This window comes from Acomys minous, assembly GCF_964271855.1.
Source record: "Acomys minous genome assembly, chromosome: 5".
Lineage (NCBI taxonomy): Eukaryota > Metazoa > Chordata > Mammalia > Rodentia > Muridae > Acomys > Acomys minous.
Genome location: NC_140494.1, coordinates 14213215 through 14231232, shown reverse-complemented (window position 1 = coordinate 14231232; position 18018 = coordinate 14213215). Strand labels below are relative to the sequence as shown.

At 45.3% G+C, this 18018-nt stretch overlaps 1 protein-coding gene across 10 annotated transcripts in view; it reads left to right on the top strand.

The window, feature by feature from the left end:
* FRMD4A (FERM domain containing 4A) overlaps positions 1 to 18018 on the top strand; it is a 586135-nt gene that overhangs the window by 404667 nt on the left and 163450 nt on the right. For all 10 annotated transcript variants that reach the window (XM_084781779.1, XM_084781777.1, XM_084781778.1 and 7 more), the window contains one exon: positions 305 to 370. In XM_084781779.1, coding sequence (XP_084637905.1) covers positions 305 to 370 — 66 coding nt within the window. The remainder of the gene's footprint in view (positions 1 to 304; positions 371 to 18018) is intronic.

Genomic DNA, 18018 nt, shown 5'->3' with positions numbered 1-18018 from the left:
GTTAAAGATGCATTTGCTAATTTATTTTACATCTGCCCAATGAACTATAAACACCCGAAGACACGGACTCCATCTTGTGTGCCTCTGTCTAACAAGCTCCATCATACCAGTTGGTCCGCAGAAAGGACTCCATAAGTGTCTTCTGGAGTGACTGGTATTCCAGCCACTTCTTGATGTTATATGGCCAACTCCAGGGGGAAGCCTCACCCAGGGGACGGGGCCTGGTGGAGATTTGTCCACAGACCTTCCAGAACTTCATCCGACTACTAGGTTCTCAGTGACCATTGCTTGTCCTCTCCCGTAGATGACGGAGGGCCGTCGATGTCAAGTACATCTCCTTGATGACCGGAAGCTGGAGCTCCTAGTACAGGTACGTCCCACTGGGAACATTCTCCTGCTTTCCTCTGTGACTAATGAATGTGCCACCGTGGTGGATTTGATGGTGGGTGGAAGGGGGCAGCCTACTGTGTTTGTATCTCTGTCTAGTAAAGCCTGTGTTGACAACGGCTGTGACACACCAAGGTGTTGTGTGTGTGTGTGCTATTTTTGCTCATTCTATTTCTATGTACAGCATGCGTCTGGTGTTCAAGGCCAGATGTATATATAACCAATTGTTAAAAACTTCGAGAAAAGGAATTTCCGCAGCTACCGTTAGCTATTCTTCTCCCTTGGGCAGAGTTAATGCAGCATTGTAACCCAAATAACCCCTGTGTCACTAAGACTGATGCAATCTCCCTTAAGGGGGAGAGAGTTCCTTCATTTCAAATGAAGCTTTCATAGAGTGGGAAGAGAGAAAAGGCACCTCTGTTCTCTGTCTGTCCCCTGAGGGCTAACAGCCCCCTTTTCACCCCATGGCCTGGGTTACTGTCGCCATCAATGGCAAACATTTGGAGAAACTGAGATGGAAAAGTAACATATTTCTCTCCAAACTCAGAGCACATTAAAAACTAGACAAAAGCAAACAAAGAAACAAAAACAATACCAAAAACAGAATAGTCACAGAAGGTGTCAGAATTCTGGGCCCAGCTGTGTTCACTTGGCTCTTGAAAGGGTCATTGCTTTGCCCAGAGCCTGAAGGATGCTCCAGAAGATGATTCTAAACCTGGCTGAAAGACCTTTTGAAATCTGCTTCAATTCCAACCTTTTATGACTCTATTGGTTTGATATCCTCTGATATTGTTCTCAGGATGGTCTCCTTTTCCATCACACACACACACACAGAGACACACACACTCACTCACTCACACACACCACACATTCAAACTCACACACACACACACACATACACTCACACTCACACACACGCATGCGTGTGCTGGGAGTACAAACATGAGCACCGCATCCAGCCACCACATGGCATCTTGCCATGAGATTGTTTCAGTTCATCCTAAGGATGGAATGCTGCCTACGTGCTCATTCTCAGGACACACAAGACATTGCAAATTATTCATATGCAGATTTGTCTCTCTGGCCTTGGACTTGCTGCTTGGACTTGAAAAATGATCCAATTACAAACTTTAAGAGTTAATGCTTTCAACAGGATTCCAATAACAAAGCCATTATAAATGTGTTATAGAAAATGGAGAAAGGCTCATAATTGCATCACGCACACACACCAGTTATTACGCTTAGGCTGGTGGGATCTCTTCCCAGCATTTCCTTATTTATATATGTTGCATAGTTGCAATTATAATATATACATTATATGTACTTTATTTTCCCACGTATCCATGTTCTTCCCAGCATGTCACAGTAAATGGTTATCTTTGTTATGAGCCGAGAACATTCCAGAACTGAATATATCATTGTTATCTGATCGTTCGCCCACTTAAGTGCATTTAAGGTTGCTGGTTTTCTGCCTTACAATTTTTCCGCTATTACAAATAAGTGCTGTGATTACCTTATCCTCATGTGTAGCTTACCCACATTTTAGATTATGTCCTTATTAGGTGAGATTCCATGGCCCTGCAGCCTGTGGTTTGATTTGGGTGGGTGAGCCAATACAGGGCAGAGGGGCGGGTGTACATTGAACAGAATTTTTCAAGTAGAGGACCTTTCCACTTGTTGACATCTGGCGCTTTCAGTTGTTAGGAATCTGTGGAGGAGTTTATAGAGAAGTGGCCTGTAGGGTGTGTTTCACATGCTTTTCTGAAATCTAAGCTTGGGGCCTTAGAAGTCACCCTCTGCAACAGGAAGTGAGACCGCAAATAGCAGCTTGGTTACTGCTGATTAGCAAGCTGCTCTTGGGAGAGTATGACTGGAGACAGCGGAGATGACTTGCCCGGGAAAAATTTAATTACTGATTCATTTGAGAACAATTATCTTGAACCCTAGATGGCCAGGAAAAAAAAAAGTATTATGTTAGGCAACCAGGAGAAACTCGTGTTCTTCCCACCCTTTGGGGAAAACATTTTCCCATGTAGTTGGTCTCCCTAGAACCTCAACCTTCCTGAGTCTTGTCCCATGAGTATGGCTAAGTTCTGTTCAGTCTACAGACAGGTCACAGCATGGGACGACTTCCCTATCCTTACCCCCAGGGCTGTCCACTGACCTTCCCTCTGCTCCTCAGGAGCCTGCACTTGGCTGCCCCTGACCTGAGCTTTTTCCTTACAACACAAATTACACTTCATCAGCATTGCTGGTGGTTGTAACCACTGTGTGCTGTGTCCCTAGTGCCCAGACTGGTGCCTGACGTGTTGTGTCACTAGATACTTCCTGCTGAGTGAAAGAACGTGTGACCCTAAGGCATCTTCATATTCCTTCCTTGGAGGACTTCTTGTCATAGTACCAACTGCCTAGCCGAGGATATGCTTTGATGCATATGGTATTCATATGTACTATGTGCACACACATACATAAAAAAAATTCCAGACTCTGTGGTAGAGTGGGCTTCAGTAAAATTGGGAGAAACAAGGTTTAAGCTATCAGACAAAAGCCAAGTTTATGTTTGTATTTCTCTTCCTTCTCACAAAGTTCTGTTGTTCAGTATTTGGCAGAAGAGCCCTTTTCCAAACGCAGTCCTGCACTCCAACTCACAGGGACCAACCAACCTCTAGGTTTTAAATGGCTCAGACATCTTAGCCCTGTACCTTTCTACGTTCCTTTTATTCATCTTTTAGTTAGCTTACAAAGTAATGGCTGTCCTTATGACAATTTTATATCTGTTCATTGTACTTAGTTTGTATTTGTCCCCTCTGCCCTCACCTACCCCTCTTCTTTCCCTCAATCTGGTCCCCTTGTTCCTCCCATGCAGTCCGCCCTGCATGTGCCTGCATGCAGGTGTACACACACGTTGTTAAAAGTGCATTCTATACATGAGAGAAAATGTGCGATTTTTCCCTGCCTGTCTCTGCTACCCTCTTTCCCTCCCCCTTTAGTCTTCCTCCTCATCCCATAGTCTCCATTCAACTTTCTTGTCCTATATATTCAAATCTAGATTCTACAGCTGAGAGAAAAATGTGGTATTTCTCTCTCTGGCAAACAAAGCTTATTTCACTTAACATGATGAGCTCCAGTACCATCTACTTTCTGCAAGGGATGTAATTTTCACTCTCTTTTATGGCTGACTAAAGCTACACTTTACATATATTCCACATTTTCCTTATCCATTCTTCTGTTGATGGGTGTTAACTAGACTCCAAACCCTGCTATTGTGACTAGTGCTGAGGTAAACACTGATACCTTGCTTGTCATAACCTTGATTTTGATACTTTTTTGTTCCTACATTAATAGATTTAGTCACTAAAAAATAGAAATACTGAAAACATTTTCCTTATTTTTCCTAAGATCAATTTTCGAATGTTTGTCATAATCCTTGTACTAAGAAGTGCATTTTTAGAACATTTTGGCCTGGAGTCCCAGAGCTGGGGAGGGAAAGAAAAAGGCTTTTCCAGCCCATGTTTACCTGGCTAAGTTTGTAAGCGTAGGAGTCAGGTTTGGAGAAAGCATCTGTCTCCCACAGAGAAGCAAACAGGTTGACACAAGTTAGTCAACCAAGAAAGACATTCATCGGAAGTAGCAGAAGTGTCACTGTTGGTCAGCAGCTATTTGCAAGGATTTCAGGAGTTTGTTGGGGCTTCACCTCAGACCTCCAAAAGGGTAAAATCCTGTGGTGTAAATGTTCAGACGGAAGCTGAGCTGACTCCAACTGCTCATCCTCTCTTGCTGGCTGTCACCTCCGGGTGCTGGGGACCGCACAGCCACATAAATAATGTTATGCAGTCATGTAAAGCTTGGTCACTGTTAGACTAATACGTCCAGGAAAAAGAATGTGACCACGGTTGTTATCAAATGCTTAACCTGCCCAGCAGCTTGGTTTCACTAAGTGACGTCCAGGCTTTCAAATCCCGTTAGCCCTAGTAAATGAAATCTGACCCCTGCTGAGGAGGACAGAGAACCTGTGAGGAGTTTATTCTAAATTTGTGGGCAAATTTTGGCACCCATGTAGCTCCTTATATTCCTAAGTCCCCCTAGGAACTGCTGGAGAGGTGACATGGATGTCCACCCCACATCATGGGTGGGTACAGGCAGCACCCTGGTCACCCTCCAACCTGTAGTGTCTTTCTATGTCATCCAAAACTTCCTAACAATGACATATTTCTAAAAAATAAGGCAAAACAAAAAAAACTTCATCAGAGTTAAGAGGCCACCTTCATCCTTGTCTCTGCATCAGCATCTTCTTGAGACTCCAGCATTAAGAGCTGGGGCCTTAGGCATGTTTGTGGTCAGCTCCGCTTTTCAAGTCCTGTCTTCCTGTTGTTGCTTCTCCTTTAAAATTATTTTCTCTTTTTCTTCTTCTGATTGGAATGTCTATTTTCAGGAACATTTTGAAAGAATAAAAGTTGTGTGTGTGGGGGGGGGGTGATAGGGGGTGAGTGATGCCTGCCCATAATCTCTGCACTCAGAAGGAAGACACAGAAGTACAGATGTAGGCTTGAGACCAGCCTAGTTTGCAGTGGCCATCCAGGCCTTCTTAGCCAGACCCTAACTCAAAACAAAACATGGAAAATGTGTTTAGTGCTGGTGAGAAGGACTTAAGGAAGCGAGAGACGAAATTTTCATGTAAGCCTATTGAAGAGGCACTGGGAAGTTGACCCCGGGAAGATTCTGAACTTTTCCTTCTGGGTGTCTTAAAAATAGACCTCATTTTCAGTAGAATTGAATGGTGGAGGTGTGGCTCTTCCTAGCATGGACTCCCTGCAGGCTTAGGAGACTGGACCGCATCCCACTTCACAGGAAGACAAGCCAGCTCAAGAAAACAGGCATTCGCTTCTCAGCCTGGACTGCTTCATTTCTCTGCTTTTCCCATCACCTTCCATGAGCAGATATTTTCCTCTGCCAACTTTCTCACCTCACATAATAAAGCTTTACACACTGAAGGCCTGTCCGCCTGCACAGATGGCCGCCGCTAGCACTGATTGCCGCTACGTTTAGGAACCTCCAGTGTGACGGGAGGTGGCATTCTAAGGATGGCCATGTCTGTGCCCTCTAACCTGCTCTCTTGGTGGCTGGTGGCAGAAAATTTCAAAATGCCCATTTCTCATAAAATAGAGGAACAAAGAATACCCAGGATTCTGAGAAATGGGGGAGCCTCTAAGAAGCCGGTGTTTCCCAACAGAGGTTAGGAAGATAACTACACAGTGCTTCTAATCATGAAAATGTCCCTAGGGAAGAAACTAGAGTCCTCATGGTTTTTTAGAGCAAGCACATTATTAACTGGCCAACCTCCCCAGCCATTTCCTTTTCTTTGAACTCAGCTTCTAATCTAGGCATGCCTGACCTTTTGATACCACAGCATATGCTGTCACCTACAGTGTTCACATTTGAGACCCTCAGAACAGGGTCACAGAATAGAGGAAAACCACCAACTCAGTACAGTTGCGCAGCTGTCCTGAGATGCATTTGACAACAGTGGACTAAGGGTTTTCACACCATGGGCTGATGGTGTCAAGATCTTGGCAGGGCAGGAGGTGACTGTCACCTTTCTCTGACAGAGACACTAGTATGTATTAGTCTTCAGGGTTAAGGACATGAATTTGGACTTTAAACAAAGCAGTACTTGGAGACAAAGTTGACACACTGCCTCCTATGGACTAGAAAGGCAGGTTTATAGCTAATTTTATTTTATTTTTAAATCCGGACTCTAATGGTGACATATAGAATAAATGAACTGACTTTGTATGTATGTACCTACATACACTCACAGCCCGTTCCCAGCCCCTTCATAGTTAACATTCTCTTTTAAAAAAAAAATGTAAAAGGATTGGTTTCTCCCAAGCAAACCAGGAATTCCCTCAAAGCACATGTTGGGGGGTGGGGGGAATTAATTCCATATCTTCTCAGCTGAACAGAGTGGGCAGGTGGTATCTTCCGATTGGCTGGCTGGCCTGTCTGCTGAAGGCTGGCCCGCATCTGCCATCTGCTTCCTTCTGTGCTTCATTCACCAGGAGTTCCTGCCTCAGCCAAGGGCTAAGGATGCATGCAGAGGCTAGGAGTAGACAAAGGGCCGCAGCATCATAAACCTTCTGTCCTGGGCCTCCCAGGCCACCTCATCAAGAAGAGCCAGAGGAGGGGGGTAGGATAGCACTGTGGTGAGCTGACCTCTGCCTTCAGTGTGACTGCCAGCATCATTTATTAAGCTCTGTTCTGTGAAACAGGCACGCTACCAAATGAGCAAAACAGATGTCTCTCCAGCCCCTGGGGGTGGCCAATAATATTTAACATCTTAAAGGCACATGGTAAAGCAAACAAATGTGACGATAGAGGATAGACAGATGACGCGATGGTAATTCCATATGTCACCGAAAGTTCATTTAACAGCATGGAGGGATAAGAGATAGTTCATGAAGTATGCACACAGGATGAACAGTGTCCCCTTTGGGGAGCAGCAAGGAGATGCCAAACCTTCCCCTCTCCAGCAAGGACTTTAAAAATCAGCGGGGGAGGAGCACGGGGCAGGGGGAGGCGGGTGATAGTGAGCATCCTTTTCTGTGTTGGATGAAAAGAAAGAGGAAAGCCCAGTCTCCCTGGGGGATGTGAGAGAAGGCGGAGTAACAGGACATACCAGATTGATGCTACCATCTGGGAACTCCCTCACACATACATGGCTCCAGAGCCAGACAGCTCAGCCACACACGAGAAGGGACAAGGGTGGAGAGCAGGCCACTTCAGCATCTCCAGCCTCAGGGACTACTGGTCCAGGACACTGGTTGCGTAGCAACACCACTATACAGCTCCCATCCCCCTCCCCACCCCACCCCCGCATGCCCTCCTGCTTCCCTTCATACTGCTCCTCTGTGCCCCATTTCTCCTTTGAAGCCAATGTTAGCTGGGTTTAGAAATCTACACTATGAAAATTGCCGATATTTGGCTCAACGTAGAAGCTGAGGGGAGAGTGAACAAAGTAGGAAGAGGATGTAGTAAGTTTCCTTCTTTGGACGCTCTAAGTCGCTTTCTGTCATTTTATTTTGGCTTTGGTTTTTCTGCTGAGTCCTTTACAAAACCATTTCCACAGATCCTCTTGTGTAGTGCTAAAAGAGTACACATAAGGGCCCTCACAGGAGGCCTGTGAACCATGTGCTCCTTGCTAAGGAGCAGTGAGGTGGGAGGGGATGAGCAAATCAAACTACACCTACAGCCCCACAGCACAGCTCAGTGGAATGGGAATAGTCTTGCTGATGGAGGGAACAAATCACACACACTCACACACACACACACCCCTGTGCACACCTTTAAGAAAGGTTTAGAAATGGAGAGAAGTTGGTCTTGGTAGAAAGGATGAATGACAAGGAACCCATGGGTTAACAGAGCCAGGGTTTGTGCTGGTTTGCACCTGTAACTCTCATGTTGATTGTGGCACATTGCTCATCCAGACACTAGTTTACTAGGTCAACGTCTGTTCTGCATATATACCATGATGCTCTGGTGATCCAGCTGCCTTTCCCTTTGGGCTAAGAATCAGTATCCAGAGGTGATAAATGATTGCTTCGGCTATGTCACTCTTTTAGTTACTGCTCTGTTGCTGTGAAGAGACACCATGACCAAGGCAACCTTATAAAAATAAAGTATTCAATTGGGGGCTTATTTATAGTTTTTGAGGGCTAGTGAGTACACAGTCATCATAGCAGGAAGCAGACAGACATGGCACTGAAACAGGAGCTGAGAGCCTTACATCCTGATCCACAGGCAGCAGACAGAGAGAGGAGATTGAGCCTGGTGTGGGCTTTTGAAACGTCAACACCCATCCAGAGTGACACACTGCTTCCAACAAGGTCACAGCACTCCAAAAAGGTCATACCTACTAATCCTTCCCGGTTTTACCAGCTGGGGACCAAGAGTTTAAATATAAGAGCCAATGGGGCCATTGTCACTCATACCCTACCCCCACACACTCATTACAGGTTTAGTCAGTGCTGGTTCTTGCTCAACAAATGGGCTGCGTTGTCACTGCTTGCTCCATGGTGATGGGGACCCCTCCTCTGATCCCTGCGTTTCCACCCATGTATCCTGACCTGTCTGGCAAGGAAGGACCCTGGGAGACATGTGGAGGCAGATGTATGTACTCATTTTGATGGGACTTGTCACACCCAGCACAAAGAGTGATGGAAGCCCACTTCCCAGGGGGAAACAGCGTCCTCAAGTATGAGAGGTGGTAGAGGTGGGAACAGAAAGTGTCTCTCGGCCACTCCAGAGTTTCTAGACTCCTCTTCCTTGTACAATAACTCCCCAACCCTTAAGTCACCGTTTCCCCATTTCCTCAGCACAGAGCTCGTATTAAACCATCCCAGCCGCATGGATGGACTTCAAATCCTACACAGCCCCTGTCACACACTTCCAGCTGCTCGCAGGTCTCTGTGACAGCTCACCTGAGTGGTGTCCCCAACTCCACACTCAACCCTAGTGCTTAGACCTCGCCTCATCAAATCTAGGTAGCATTTTCTTATGTCCACTCTGAGAACGAGCTCCCAAGTCTGCACACATGGTCCGGCTATTCATCACCACCCTCATCTGATCAGTATTTTCCCCTCATAAGGGTTTGGCCTTTCCTCTCCTCGCCAGGGGAGTGCTCCCCACAGGCTTACAGTCTGCTTGGAATCCTGAAGTAGCACTTCCCCCACCCACCATGTGTCTGGGCACCCGAGAGCAGTGTGGCTTACACAACACCACCAGGTACTTTTCCCAGAAATACTGATCTGTGATGTATTATTCCTCAAAATCTGCTGAGTAGCTCATCTTATTTGAATTTCTCCTTTTGGTTCTCAAGACCCTTCATAATCTACTCTGTTAACAAGAAACATAACATCAAACGGATTTGCCCTGTGGCATAGCAATTGGCGCTTGAGATTTCTAATTGCAACGAATTGGCCCTGTAATTATGAGTAAAGGCACCCATGCGACTCTTCCATAGTTTTAGGCCAATGGTTCTGAAATTTCTTTTAGCTGCAAATACTTTTGTCTGATGTTCTGCAAATAGCGGAGGTTTAACCCCTTGTCACTAATAGAATCTTAACAGGGACTAACCCATGAGTTAGAAATTATCACTCTACTTAGATATAAGATGATAGAAAATTCAAGTTTCCTTAATGCAGATATATGCATTCATAACAGCTCAATGCAAATTGATTTTAATTGCTTAAGCCATCTTTCAAATGTTTCAGGAAATTGTATGCCAATGACTTAATCATTATATTAGCTAATTTAATTAGCTAACATTTATTTTTGTGCCTGAGCCTATTCTAAGAGCTCAGTATGGGGCTGGACCATCCAGTCAGCCCTATCACTTGACCACACAGACAATTTTAAGTGTTTTTCAGATATCTGTCATTTATCAGATAAGAAAATCAGGGCACAGACAGCTATATAACTTACCCAGAGTTTCACAGCTGGTAAATGATAGAGAGCCATTTCAAAGCCATGCCCTCTGCCTCAGGAGTGAGGACAGGCTCCAGAATCCTGAGACCATGCCCCTTTAAACCAAGTCTGGCACTTTGTAACTCTGTGACGTTGACCAATTGGATAGCCTCTTTGGGCTGCAGTGTCTTCCTCTGCAAACAGAAACATTAGCTTCCAGCTCCTTTAGTCTTATCACTAAACCAATGCTAATTTGTGCCTCATAGACTTCAGTTACGAGTGAGTGAATCTGAGCACGTGCCCTGCTCAGCAGAGCCCCAGGCACTTGGCAGGCATCTCTTAACTGGAACCCATAAAGTTTAGGTTGGACCACTTGGTAGCTCTGGAAACCTGGGCAATCCTTTGTCTCTGCTGCCTCATCTGTGAAATGGGAATGTTAGCCTTGGCTTGGTTGGGGGTGAGGTGTGCATAGAAGACTATGGGATGTTACATCATTTGTAGGAGTGTTATTTCTAATTACTTTGCCTTCCGTTGGATTGTGCTCAAGCCTTTGTGCAGTATTTGCAGTGTTCAGCTAGGGTTACTGGACAAGTGATGGGCTGATAGTCCATCAGAGCACACTTTAGCTGCCTGACCCTTATCACCTGATATTTTCACAGGCACTGGTCACCACTGCTCATCTTCGCAGTGTCACATATAACTCATATGACAAGGTCATGCTATGGTGAGGGAATTTATGTACGTGTCTTTGTGCAGACTCTATCTAACCACCTAGAGGACTGAATTAGGTTTTGTCCTCCAGTGATGTCAGACCTGATCACTCATCATCCTTGGGGATAAAATGGGGGAAGGGTGAGATTGATAGTTGCCATGACAATGCGTTATAAATGACCCATCCTTAGTGTTTGGGGTTAAATGGTGGTGAAGCACAGCCTATATGGTTGGATAGTATTGGCTATGACCTGTGAGAAAGTTAAAAACGGAAGGCACATTCTCCCCAATATTAACAAGCCTGTGATGGGCTTGCCCAGCCTATGACTCACAGACTCGGGTTACCTCAAGTTCAAGTTTGTGTATTAAGTGCTGTTTCCCAGAAGGCCTGTGTACCTTTCATAGAGGTTGCAGTCCCCTGACCCACATTTTATAGTGCTCAGTGGGATTCATGTCTTAGGGCATTCAGACGAACTCTGCTTCACTGCAAGGCTCAGAACCCTGTGCAGAACTGCAGCAGCCTCCCAGGGTTCCCTGGAGAACCCCATTTCCCCCAAAGAATGCTTCAGGGCCAGCACACACTGAGTAAGGATTTTTTTTTCTTTTAGGGAAGGCAGTTTTAAAATTCCACATGGAGTCCTTTGAGCGTGGTAATAGACCAGTATACTGATCGTTCAGTTTTAAATTGTTGATGGATTGTAAGATATATTGCTACAATAAACTGGGCCATATGTTGGTTTTATCAAACATCCTGTGTAAGCATTCCTCCACTTTGACCTTCTGTATGCTCATAACAGTGCCAGTGGCTTATAAAATAACAAAAAGAGCATCGATAGACTAATATCTTCCTATTTCCTGCTAGAGTCATTTAGAACTACAGCAATCCTCCAGAACACCTGGGAACCGCGTTGCACTGTACCATATGTGAGTTTAGAGACACAGAAGTGTGAGGGAAACCAGTGTTTTTCATTCCCCTCTGGAAATTAATCAGCTGACGCCTAAGCTAATAATTATCTTGGTATTGAAATGCCTTCAGTGTGGTTGGGTCTGTCAAACACCCGCCCCTTTAAGCACTTATGTATACTGATAACACACATATATACATGCTCTCGCATGCATGTGAACACATTGACCCTATCACAACACTCACGTGTATACACAAGTACACATTCATATGGCATACACATATATGTATATATATATATATATACATACATATGTGCATATAGCCACATAAAGTAACCAATCTTGGAGAGCAGAGATGTCCTATACACTCTTAGTTCACAACACCTCTCTCACCAAACTATACTCTTTTTCTTAAAACTTTTATTTTTATTTTAGTTGCATGTGTCCATATATGCATATGACTGTGTGTACATATGTGCATATGACTGCAGTGTCCAAGGTAACCAGAGGTATCTTATGCCCCTGGGCTAGAGTTATATGTGATTGTGATATGCCTGATGTCAGGTACCGAGGACCAAGCACAGGCACTCTAGAGGAGCAGCAAGTGTTCTTAGGCTCCGAGTCCTCTCTCCCGACCACAACTATACTCTTGAATACGATAAAACTGGTTGTCCTCCTACATGGTCTGACTTTTGGCTCAGTGGCACTGGGTGGAGTTCATTCTAGATCCATCTTGTGGTCCTTAGCTCACATCCGTGACAACAGGCATGAGTATATTGTCACCAGGCAGCAAGCCCCAGCTATCCCACGTATCACCCCCACCCCCTTGCAACTGTAGGAAAAGGACTCTTTTCATTGAGGGAAAAACTTCCCAGATGGGCCCCCAAGCCTTTGCCATCTTCCCATCCAGACCGTAAGGCTCATAGCCCCATGTCTAGCTGGTCACCCAGAGGGGAGCAGGGCGAATGCAGTTGTTTGAAATCAGCAGTTCTTAATGTGTGTTTCGAGGGGGAACAGTGCTAGCATTGCTCAGTCAGTATGGGGCAGGCTCATGCGAATGTGGCCAGGGAAGGCCCAGAGTATCGGGATTAGAGGTATACGTGGTCTGTAAGAGTCCCAGGAGACTACAGGTTATTTGCATTTCTGGAACTTGATTGAGTGACTTACAGATAGAGACAGTGCGGGGTGGGGGGTGGGGGGTGGGGAATGGGTCATAGACTTTTGGATTAAAAGGATTTGAAATTGTAAAGGTTCGTGGTTGGCAAATTGCATCCTCAGCTTTTAAGGATGGTTTGCTTTGCTTTGCTGTTCATTCTGCTGCAGCAACTCACTTAATTACCTAGGCTGGCCTTGAACTCAAGACGCTCATGGGCCTGTAACGCTGACCCCACCCTCAGTGCATGTGTCTTGGAAACAAGTGAGGCAAGTATTCTGCAATACCGGTAGTTTCTTTGCTTTGCTAAATAAAGGCATTCAATAAACACTGTCATCTGCGCCAGACATTTATATAATAAAAAAGAAACTTACACCCAAAGAACATGAAATCAGGATAAAGGGAACAGATCGCATTCCCTAGTTTTCCATATATTAATGTTATTTTTCTTGTCTTGCCATCACTCTGACCAAAGGGCATCCAGATTTCTAATTATGGAGTTGGTCTTCATGGTAACCAGCTTCCATCACAAGTCATCTGATTAACATATCTCAAGCTCGTAAGCTCTTGTACTGGGGCTGCTGCAGTGGCTCAGTGGGTAAAATGCTTGCCACTGAACCTGAGGACCTGAGTTCAATTCCCAGGACCCACCTGATGGAACGAGAGGACAAACTTCAGCAAGCTGCTCTCTGGCTTCCACATGTGTGTCATAGCATGTGCCTCACTCAAGCAAATAAATGTAATTTAAAAATTTGTCCTAATACTTGGGACAGTCAAGGATTATAGGGGGCCAGATTCCCAAGCATGAGAGATCACAGTAGTTAAATTCTTAATTGTAAAGCAACAGCTATTACGAGAAGGTAGCTCAGTGGTAGCATGCTTATTTACCGTGCCTGAAGTCCCAGGCCCCATCTCCAATACTGCAAAAACAAATTAACAGAAACAGTAGCTAAAGATCCAGCCATCCACATCTCAAACGTTGGTTTTGCCAATTGAAACAAGACCAAAGGTAATGTCGAGAATCTCAGCTTCCAAGCACGAAGTTGGATGTTAATCCACATTGGATTACTACAGTAAAGTGCCACAGGCTGAGTCGACGGATTGAATTTGGAAATGCATGTCTCATGGGTCTGCATGATAGAAGTCTGAAGTCCAAGATCAGATGTGGCTGGGGTTTAGCGCTCACTCTCTCTCTCTCTCTCTCTCTCTCTCTCTCTCTCTCTCTCTCTCCCTCCCTCCCTCCTTCCTCATTGTGATCTTCTTCCTCCTTCCTCCTCTTCTTTCTTCCTCCTCTTTTCCAGCTTCTTCCTTTTACTTTCCCCTTTTTCTTCCTTCTCCTCCTTCCTTCTTAACACCAATCCCACTGGATGAGGACTCTACCCCCATAACCTCATTTAATTATCTCCTTCAAGGTTATTTCAGAATCCAGTTACATTCTAAAGCAACATGAGTAAAAATGTTAACAGTGAATTTGAGAGGCTATAGAGGTGACCCAGGGCTTAAGAGCGTTATTCAACCAGAGGACCCAAGTTCAGTCCCCAGCACCCACACTGGGCACTTACAACCACATGTGGCTCCAGCTCCAAGGGATCCAGCGCCCTCTTCTGACCACCTTAGGCACCTGCACCCACATGCACATAGTCACACAGAGACGTGCACATAATTTTAAAATGAAACTGTTTGTAGGAAACTATGGCTTTGGAGAAAGGACAGTTCAGCCCATAACCATGACCTTGAGTCAATAACCTCTTTGAGTCTTAGGAGCTATTTTACTTTTTAATGTGTAAGGAAAAGAATGAACAATAAAAGCAGCTGGCGTTCCAGGGCACAACAGTGAAGCTACCTACAGGCATGTCCCTGGCAGTGCCACAGCCTCGTCCCACTGTTTTTATAAGGGTGTCTGGAACGAGCCATCAGTCTCTCCATCTGAAAGTCAGTATTTCTCAGGGACTAGCTTCTCTGTCCTGGCTCTGAGGGCTGCAGTTGCCTTCACACTCAGCATGTCCAGGGAGTAAGCCAAGCCTCAGCTGGGTTCAGCCCTAGCCTCTTCAGACCTGAGTCATCATTTCTGAGTTCAGTTTGTATCACCCCCTCTAACACTCTGTCATAGCCACCGTAAGATGTGGCTGACCACTCCCACATCTCTCTCCTCTTCTGTGGCCACACACAGCAAGCCTATATGCCTGGGACTTGAAGAGCCTTGAGTTAGACTGGCTGTCTTTGACCATGTAGAAATCCAGGAAACCCCGGATGCCTAAACCCTCAGGCTGCTGGGAACTCACAGAATAAAAAGACCAGGATGCTAACTACATCCAAGGCCAAACTGACTGCATCACCACCCAAACCCAAGAACTTTACAAGTACACCAGGAGTTCCTTTTGGCAGGCACGGTGCGTGTGGCAGGAATCCCACTGGCTGAGCTTCACCCTGAAGAGGCTCATTCAAAAGTTATTTCCTCACAAACAGCTTCCCTAGTCTTCCACCCAGATGACTTACTAAGTAAGTGGTGACCTCCAAAATGGCCTCCGGAAGTGCTGATTCTTCCAGCCCAGCCCTGAGGTTACACTAGTCATCATAAGATGCCTTTTCTTCAATGTCATGGTTATAGCTAGTACACTAGATTATACTAAAGGAAGCCAGGCACTTGCAGTCTGAAGAGTGACATGTCAGTCAAGTCAGATATACAGAGAACAATTTACAAAAGAAGAAACACTGTGAACCAAGTAATGGGGAAGCGAAGAGATAAGATTATTAAGCCGGCCACCCATACATGGTGCGTTATAGCTCAGCGCTTTCCCAAGTGAGAATAGAAACGTCTTGCCCTGTCTTTCACAGACCCGCTCAGCCTGCTGTACCTCTCCAGATGTTTTCAATGTTCCCTGGCCAGGTTCCCATGGAGACCACCAGATTCTCAACTGCTATGATGATGTAGGAACAGGAAACAGAAAGCAGAACATGAGGGGTAGAATAGAAGGCACAGAAGACCCTCTGGTTCTGTAAATGGGCATGCGTCAGCTGCGCAAGAGGAGTATAATTCAGATTTGTGGTAGGGTCTCACCGTGTATTTCCAGCTGCTCACACTCGTAATTCCCTGCCTTACCTTCCTTAGTCTGGGATTACAGATGTACAAAACTGTCTGTCCTCCCCTCTCCCTCGCCTTCTCCTTCTCTGTCCCCCTCCCCTCCTCCTCTCCCTCTTTCTCTTTCTCCCCCCTGTCCCCATGTGGTGTGTGTGTGTGTGTGTGTGTGTGTGTGTGTGTGTGTGTGTGCGCGCCAGACAACCTTAGATATCATTCTTCAGTTGCTGTCCACATTGTATTTGTGAGACAGGGTCTCTGGCTGGCCTAGAATTCACCAAATAAGCTAGACAGGCTGTTCAGTAGGATCCAGAGAGCCACCTGTCTCTGGGATTACAATGACACTGCACCACCACCACTGTCATCTTCTCTTCCTAATGGGATGCAAGGTTGGCTGTCAGAGGTGGAGCATCTGTGAACCTATTGGTCAGAACGGAGAGATGATCTAGACCTCTGGTGACGACATTGTTCCAGTGGTTAAAAGCCTAGAAGGTTCTCAGCCTCAGAAGCTGAGAAGCTTCTGTAAGGCAGGAGACACTGTCAAGAGAACAAAGCAACAGCCTACAGGCTGGGAAAAGATCTTCACCAACCCTACATCTGAAAAAGGTCTAATATCTAAAATATATAAAGAACTCAAGAAATTAAACACCACCAAACCAAATAACCCAATTGAGAAATGGGGCTTGGAATTAAACAGAGAATTCTCAACACAGGAATATCAAAAGGCTGAGAAACACTTAAAGAAATGCTCAACCTCCTTAGTCATCAGGGAAATGCAAATCAAAACAACTTGGAGATTCCATTTTACACCCATCAGAATGGCTAAAATAAAAAATTCAAGTGACACCACATGTTGGCGAGGATGTGGGGAGAAAGGAACACTCCTTCATTGCTGGTGGGAATGCAAACTAGTACAGCCATTTTGGAAATCTATCTGGTGCTATCTCAGAAAACTGGGAATAGGGCTTCCTCAAGACCCAGCTATTCCACTCCTTGGACTATATCCAGAAGATGCTCCAGCACACAGCAAGAAAATTTGCTCAACCATGTTCATAATAGCCAGATCATGGAAACAGCCTAAGTGTCCCTCAATAGAAGAATGGATAAAGAAACTGTGGTACATATACACTATGGAATACTACTCAGCTATTAAAAACAAGGAATTCCCGAAATTTGTGGATAAATGGATTGAGCTAGAAAAGATCATAATGAGTGAGTTAAGCCAGAAGCAGAAAGACTCAAATGGTATATACTCACTTATTTCTGCATACTAGCCCAAGGGGCATGTCCCATGAAAGCCTTCACTTACCAGGAAACTGGGACAGAGGGGAGGACATCCCATTGAGACTCTGGATGAGAGAAGCATGGGAGAATAGCAAAGTAGAAGGATCCAGAGGGTCCTAGAAACCTACAAGTAGAACATTATGGTAGGCAGATTTGGGCCCAGAGGTCCTGCTCAAACTAAGGCACCATCCAAAGACAATACAGGTGGTAAATTTTAAACCCCTACCCAAATCTAGCCAATGGTCAGAACAGTCTCCACAATTGAGTGGAGAGTGGGATATTACTTTCTCACATACTCTGGTGCCTCACATTTGACCATGTCCCCTGGAGGGGGAGATCTGGTGGCACTCAGAGGAAGGACAGCAGGTACCGAGAAGAGACTTGATTGATACCCTATGAGCATATACAGGGGGAGGTAATCCCCCTCAGGAACAGTCATTGGGGAGGGGAATAAGGGGAAAATGGGAGGGAGGGAAGAATAGGAGGATACAAGGGATGGGATAACCATTGAGATGTAGCAAGAATAAATTAATAAAATAAAATTAAAAAATAAAAATAAAAGCCTAGAAGGTTCCCATTCAGACTGACAGGTTACCCAACTTGACTCTGTGACCCTCTGTAACTGTTACACATTGCCACCTGCTGACTTAGGATGTTGGAAAATTAGAATCAGTGTCAGTAAACAAGGCCAAAAAGCTCGGCTAGAACTCCTGACTTCTCAGAAGAAACTGTGACGCAGAGCTTGACTGTGTCTTGTGAGAAATTTCTTTCTAGGTTAGTGACTGTATGAAGAAAGGGAGAAAGGGGGCAGTTAACTTGTTTCAACTTTCGCTTGTGATTTTGGGTGGTCCTCTGAACAGTAAACCCGAGAAGTGAGATACACTTTATACTTTTTTCCCAGTGAGATCTGGCATGTTTAGCTGTAAGACTCCACCAAGAAGCCCTACAGTAAAAGAGTCTCTGGGTTGCTGGTTCTCTGGACCATTTCAAACCCTCCAAGATAGGCCAGGAATTCTTTTGGGGGCACACAACTTCTTTT